The sequence below is a fragment of the Anabrus simplex genome, chromosome 1 (genome assembly GCF_040414725.1).
Source record: "Anabrus simplex isolate iqAnaSimp1 chromosome 1, ASM4041472v1, whole genome shotgun sequence".
Classification (NCBI taxonomy): domain Eukaryota; kingdom Metazoa; phylum Arthropoda; class Insecta; order Orthoptera; family Tettigoniidae; genus Anabrus; species Anabrus simplex.
This window is the reverse complement of record NC_090265.1, coordinates 565,639,901-565,647,536: the sequence shown is the minus strand read 5'-3', so window position 1 is coordinate 565,647,536 and position 7,636 is coordinate 565,639,901. Positions and strand designations below refer to the sequence as shown.

Genomic DNA, 7,636 nt, shown 5'->3' with positions numbered 1-7,636 from the left:
TGTATTCAAAGATTTTAAAATGATATGCATATCGAAACCTTCCCCGGGAGGAGTATACTCTAAATATGAAGTTTGGTTGAGATCTATCCAGCCGTTTCGACGTGATGGTGGAAAAAGCATTCTGGTTTTCCTATAAACCCCCCGTGTATTCAAAGATTTTAAAATGATTTGCATATCGAAACCTTCCCCGGGATGAGTATACTCTAAATATGAAGTTTGGTTGAGATCTATCCAGCCGTTTCGACGTGATGGTGGAACAAACAGACAGACAAACAAACAGACACGAACAATTTTATTTATATAGATTCTAAACAATGCTTTTTTTTTTGTAATATGCTTTACGTCGCACCGACACAATATGTCTTATGGCGACGATGGTCTAGCAAATGCTTAGGAAGAGGAATGAAGCGGTCGTGGTCTTAATTAACGTACAGCCTCGGCATTTGCCTAGTGTGAAAATGGGAAACCCTCGTGTTGATACTCGAACTGCTTAAAGATCGGTGTTCCCGCGCTTGGGGAGGTCAATATCACCACCGCTGACTGCGATTCTTGAATGATATTCTTACCGCTCATAGTCAAGGTCGTCACTGAAATAAAAGACCTGCCAATTCAGTGGGAAAGAGAATATCACGCATATGATAAGAGAAATGGCTTTATGTTCTATGGAGTATTGTATTAGATAATGTTGGTGTGGCTGATGGCTATGGTGTCACCTGACCTCTATGTGTGTGTGTGTGTGTGTGTGTGTGTGTGTGTGTGTGTGTGTGGACCAGCGAGCCGCATGCTGCACCTTCCCCTGAGGGCATGTGGGTCCACCACACACGTTCGCTATATAAACCTGGCCCGAACTGTACGGGCTATCAGTCCCACCAAGACACTCTACAATGGCTTTCAAGGTAAATATATTTCGGCAAGCTGTTCACTGTCCTAGAGAAGCTTACAAAGAAGGCGATTTCGTTATTCAGTCCACGAGTTATAATTTAGGAATTTTATTCTTGTTTATGAGACTATTTTTAATTTTTATGACGTAAGTCTAGTGAGGTATAGGACACCCTTCCTTACTCTGAGTCTTTATGATAGATTGGACATACACCTTCAATTATGAATATTGATAATTAATACGAGTCGACATTTTTATCATTCTTACGAACACCATAATTTAGGAACCCGACCTTGAGTACATTGCTTTCTGTGAGCATTATCTAGGATCGTGAAAGATCCTGTTAGTGTTTATGAATCGTGGAGACAGCACTTCAAGTAGGAAATATCAGGCAGAGTTTTAGACCCAGATTTTCTTTTTAAATAAAGTGTAACAGAAATTGACAGCGTCAGATTTTGGATTTATAACTCCGATATTCTCTGAGTTCCACAGTTTTCAGAAGCAGAGTAGGCCTATACAATCTTCAGACTTTTAAAATTACAATGCTTATGTGACGATCTAGAGATTTACACAGTAGCGTCTTATATTCGACCCTTCAAATGGAACATGCTGTTTATTTTGGAACAATTTAAATTACATATTTCGTAACATATTAATATCTTACTGGTTTTACGTCCTGCCGTTTACTTTTACGGTTTTTGGAGACGCCGAAGTGCTCCGGAGGATTTTTTGCGTGCCAGTACTTTTTTTTTTGCTAGCTGCTTTACGTCACACCGACACAGATAGGTCTTATGGCGACGATGGGACAGGAAAAGGCTAGGAGTGGGAAGGAAGCGGCCGTGGCCTTAATTAAGGTACAGCCACGGAAAACCATTTTCAGAGCTGCCGACAGTGGGGTTCGAACCTACTATCTCCCGAATACTGGATACTGGCCACACTTAAGCTACTGCAGCTATCGATCTCGGTGAGCCAGTACATTTAGTGACGGAGACTGGCGTATTTAAGCATCTTCCAGTATTATAGGTCTGAGCTGGGATCGAACTCGAAAATTTGGGGTCATAAAGTCAGAGCTTTACCGCTTCAATCGGTTATCCTGGCGACGTCCACAGGTACGCGCTGTATTCCGAAATGCAGACCCAGCAATTTGAAGGATCTAGTGAACAGAAGAGAATTATGTGCATATTAAATTCATCCCTCAATTGAAGAAAATTAAGTGGAAAGATGAAGATAAGGGATTTACCACAAAATCGGGGTAGGAAGGCCTACATATATAGCGTATTTATCCAGACAGACAATTTCCATACTATTCGTGAATAACATTCCTAACGGTGTCGGTATCATAGTGGACTACCTTCGGGAAGTAACGCAGCTTCATGTCGGATTCTCTTAAACCACATAGTAAATTTTTGTTGATCAAAACGCAGCATGTCTTCCTGATATAATCCATGAATAACAATGGATTACTTTAGTAACAAGAAACTTTTAACCGCACTGATTAGCTCGGGTCCAAGTTGACGAGTTCGATTCGGCTCTGAGTAATGGAATTTGCAGGTGCTTAAATACGCCAGCTTCGTGTCGGTATATTTAAGGGCACGTAAAGGAATTTCCGTGGGACAAAATTCTGTCACCTCGGTGATCCGGAAAGCGTAAATGTTGTTAATAGGATGTAAAACGATTATGTATTATTATTAGTACTATTATACTGCAAAATTATTACTCTTACGTTTCACTGAAATCTGTCTGGTCAATTCGGAACACTTCTCCTGTGACCAGCATCAAAGGCAGTATGATCTCGTTTCAAGGATAGGAATGTACAATGCTTACACCGAAAATGCAGTGAGTAGGAGAGTATCTCAAAATTATAAAATGTTACCGGGCAACATTAAAAATGATTTGCTCTTCTGATTTATCAACTGAGAATTGAAGTTGGTTTTGGCATACACTCTCTAATGGTGAACCAGCTCAGTTATAACATCCGAGGTATAATACACGTATATACTGGATCCCACCAATCAACCAGGTGAGTTCGCCGTAGCGAAATGAGCCGATTACTAACCAGCATTAGTCCGGCCCCGCGGTGTAGGGGGCAGCGCATCCGCCCGTCATCCGGCGGCCCAGGGCTCGATTACCGGCCGATCAGGGTTTTTTAATTGTAATGATTAATATCCCTGGTCTGGGGACTGTGGGTTTGTGACGTCCTTAATCTTCCTTTCCTCACACACAACAATCCACGCTATCTTCATTCAAATTACACGCAGGTTCATACAATATAGTGCCAGTAGGGGCAAAATATCCACATGGGCCGACGCCCCGAACAAATAGCATTTCACACACACAAAAAAAGAAAAGCAATTATTTACTTCAGAAAGGCATATAATATTTTCCAGTCTAGGAGCTGTATGACTTTTCATCGGAACGAGGGTAGTAACTTTAAAATTGTTAGTAGTTTGTTTAAAAATGGTGGATATTCCCAACGTTGTATTTTCTGATATGACTATTTTCGCCCTCAATTGATCACACATCTCGTGCGTAGCTTTTAGTAATATTGTGAGTAAGCTGGAGAAACAGAGAAGTTCCATGAAGCCTTAACCCTTTTGATATATCTTAACATACGTATTGTACTGATATACTTTTCTAGCTTTAGGCAGCCTATCATTGGAGGAAATACTAGTAAATAAAACTATTATATTACTATTTTATCATTGGTATTATCACAAATTTATATTAATGTTTTCTCCATAGATTACATAACGTTTCGTTGTCTAAGGGTCAAAAGTAACACAGGGAAAGCTTTATCAATTGCTGCATAAAGCATGAGTGAACTTTGCCAAGACCATAGTTACCATAAACTGTTGTTTAGTATAACTTCAAAATTACAAAAATAAGCCCATATATGTATAAAACATGTTACATGGTTCCTTTCTCTATCTGTTCATGTTAAACACCCTTATGGTAAATAATAATTGTATATTCAAATGAAACAGTAATAGTAGTAATAATATATAAATATTGTAAGTTCTTACGTAATGTTAAATGGCCGATGACCTTAGGTGTTAGGCCCCTTTAAACAACAACAACAAGCGTAATGTTAATGAAACCATAACGTTGATAGCTTATACATGGAATAAGTGAAAGTTCTCCTAAGAAGGGGTAGATATAGTCAGATAATAAATTATTCTATATATCATTTTCATTTAATTGCTTGTGTTCTTATATAGTTATAAAATTTGTTCTACGCATGAAGATTTCATGAAAAAATATTTCAATCTTTTGTTAGCTACTTGTCTAAAGTCACAGTAATTCAGGTAGATTTTCCGCAACGACGGGAGAGGTAAGGGTCAGAACAGGGCAGGTATGGGTCGTGCAGGCTCAATATTTGCCTGGTTGGAGAATGAGAAACCACGGGATAATATTTTCAAAGATGGTAATGGTTGGGTTTGAACCTACATCTTCTCAATCCAAGCTTACAGCTACACGGCACTTACTGTGGAGGTAGATCACTGGGAAGACTTCCTTCCATTCATCTACGGAAAGGTAGTCACTTTGTGAAAATTTGCAATGATATTGCATCATCCGACAACTGGATGAATCTACAAGTTAAGTTGAAGGTCTCCTAGAATGGGATGTTAAAATACACCATCAGATCTCAGTGTAACTATTAGTTACTCAAAGTCCTTCCGTTCCAAGAGTAGTGGGTACTATCCCCGGAGGTAGTTTGTATTTGAAGGTGTTCAAATAAGACAACACCGTGTCATCGGCATCTGGTATGTTAATGGACTGCGATGAGAAAGACAGATTTGTAGCATTGGAAGGGACATAACTAATCACCGCTTGGGTAGGTGCGTATTGGAGTTATTTACGTCTAAGTAGAAAATGACCTGTTGCGTTACACTTTGGAAGCGAGCAAGTGAAAATATCACAAAGGGTTAATGATAGCGCTGCCTAGAATTACCTTACTCGCTCACCAAAGGTAAGTAGGGCATTATTTAAAGACACAGTAACATAGACATCGTGTACAGGATTCAAAGAGGATGGCATTCCAATGAGAAAATGGAAGGCATTTGATTCCTTGAGTGGATTATATTCTGATCATTTGATAAGTGTGAACACTGATTGATATAGGAATTAGAAATTTGTTTTTCACCACTTTCATCTGGAGCGTGGCATTGTATGGAAGTGAAACATGGACGATAACTAACTCGGAAAGAAAGATAATAGAAGCTTTTTAAATGTGGGTTTACAGAAGAATGCTGAAGGTGAGATGGGTAGATAGATGCACGAATGACGTGATACTGAATCGAATTGCTAAGAGGAGATCGTTTTGGCTAAATTTGACCAGAAGAAGAGGTAGAATGATAAGGCACATCTTAAGACACCCAGGTCTGGTACAGATGGTTTTCGAGGTAGTGTGGACGGTAAGAACGGTAGGGGTAGACCAAGGAACAAATATGACAAGCAGATCAGAGCAGATATAGGATGTAGTAGTTACGTAGAAATGAAAAGGTTAGCAGAGGATAGGGTGGCATGGAGAGCGGTATCAAACCAGTCTATGGACAAATGACTCAAACAACAACAACAATTCTTAATAGAAATGTACTTTCATTTCAGGTTATCGTCCTCGCTGCTGTATTGGCTGTTGCCAACGCCGGATACTTGGGAGCCCCTGCGGCTATCGGCTATGCTGCCCCTGCATATGCTGCCCCCGCATACGCCGCCCCCGCCTACGGCTACGCCGCCCCTGCCTATGCCCATTCTTACGCTACCCCCGCCATCACTGCTCAGCAGTCAAACATCCTGAGGACTCCTGGTAACCTGGGACAGATCTCCACCTACTCCAAGTCTATCAACACTCCTTACTCCAGCGTCAGCAAGTCTGATGTCCGTGTGAGCAACGACGCTCTTGCCTACGGAGCTGTTGCCGCTCCCGCCTACGCTGCCTACCACGGATACGCCGCTCCCGCCGCTGTCGGCTATGCTGCTCCCGCCGTCGGCTATGCTGCCCCCGTTGCTCGCGCTGGTCTCCTCGGCGTCGCCTACTCCGCTGCTCCCGCTGTCGCTCACATGACCTTCAGCAACGCCCTTGGCCATGTCTATTCTTACTAAGTACCTATCTTCCACTGTCTAACTTCACCTCACACTGTACCTTCTTTCTAGTACAAAACATCCTATTCCTTGTCCCTCATCTTCCTCCGTCAACAACTATTTATTTGTCTCTTATTTATTTATTATGCAGTTTACAAATGACTGAAAAATAAATAATATTCTTCTTGTACATGATTTCGTTTGATTTGTATCCCGCCATTGTATCCTAAATCCATCGGTGTGTCAGAAAACTGAATTTAGTTATTGTGATAACTAGGTACGTACTTACGGCAACTTCGGTGGTCCATTGCCGTTAAAATTTCCACCTGGATGTCTGAAACCTTTAGAGTAAGAAGTTCTAAATTTCACAACGTGTATTTAACATGTTTTTAGGTTCAGTGTACCAGAATTATACAATCCCTATTATTCGAATGAGATTTGCTATTTTTTTATTTCACCGAGCGAGTTGCTTCTTGGGTTTGGTCAAATAACTGTCAGTTTGCATTCGGCGGATAGTGGACTCGAACCCTTCTCTCGCAGTCCTGTAGGTGGTTTTCCGTGGTTTCTCATTTCACACTTGATAAAGACTACGGTCGCTTCCTTTCCGATCGTAGTGGCCCTTTCCCTTTTCCATCGTCACCTAAAGACCTATCTGTGCCGGTACTACGTAAAGCAAATTGTAATATACGGCAATGTTGCAAACTTTGGGCTGAGAAGACTTGGGAGTAAGGAGATGAGCTGCTCGACTAAGCAGTATGTTCCGATTTGTCAGTGGGTGTATGGCGTGGAATGACATTAGTAGAAGAATAAGCTTGAGTGGACATTTTAACGTCACGCAAGATCATGATATGCTGGGCTGAGTGGCTCAGGCGGTTGAGGCACTGACCTTCTGACTCCAACTCGGCAGGTTCGATCCTGGCTCAGTCCGGTGGTATTTGAAGGTGCTCAAATACGTCAGCCTCGTGTCGGTAGATTTACTGGCACGTAAAAGAACTCCTGCGGGACTAAATTCCGGCACCCCGGCGTCTCCGAAAATCGTAAAAAGCAGTTAGTGGGACGTAAAGCAAATATCATTATTAATATTGTTATTATATATATATAATTCGCTGTGGCCATCAAGGACCACGTTAAGTCTTCTTGCATTTGACACTGAACTTGGCCTTCTTTAGAGCCCAAATTTCCCTCATTCTTTGTGAGTGGGCCTGCTTACGCTCCTCTGTCCAAGGGGCACCGTGTCTTCTCTTCGGTTGCTCGCCTCGGTTTAGCCCGTTCGTCAATATTTTCTTAGGGAGGAGATCTCTGTTAAGGGCGTCTTCAGCTGAGATATGTAGCATTTGCAGGTCTTCTTTAGTATTTCTAAACCAGGGAATTGTGGTTTTGGGGTTTGAATCAAAAAAGTGAAAGATTTCTTTAGTTAACTTTCTTCCGTCCATTCTTTTCAGATGTCCGTAAAATCGTGCCCGTCTTTTTCTGATTGTGTCGGTAATTTTCTCTATTTTGCTGTAGACTTCCTTGTTGGATCTCTTTTGATGGACTCCATTTCTGTACTTTGATCCCAATATTCCTCTCACAATTTTGCGTTCTATTTTCTTCAGTTCTTCAAGGAGTCCTTTGTTGGCATTCAGAGACAGAGTTTCGGCTGCATATAGAACTACTGGCTTCAGAACTGTTTCA

General features: G+C 41.4%; 1 protein-coding gene across 1 annotated transcript; it reads left to right on the top strand.

The window, feature by feature from the left end:
* The first annotated feature begins 875 nt into the window (after positions 1–875).
* On the top strand, positions 876–5,983 carry LOC136870093 (cuticle protein 67-like). Its single transcript, XM_067144896.2, has 2 exons — positions 876–896; positions 5,489–5,983. Exons 1-2 carry the CDS (start codon positions 885–887, stop codon positions 5,981–5,983), a joined length of 507 nt encoding a protein of 168 aa, XP_067000997.2. The 5' UTR covers positions 876–884.
* Positions 5,984–7,636: the final 1,653 nt, after the last annotated feature.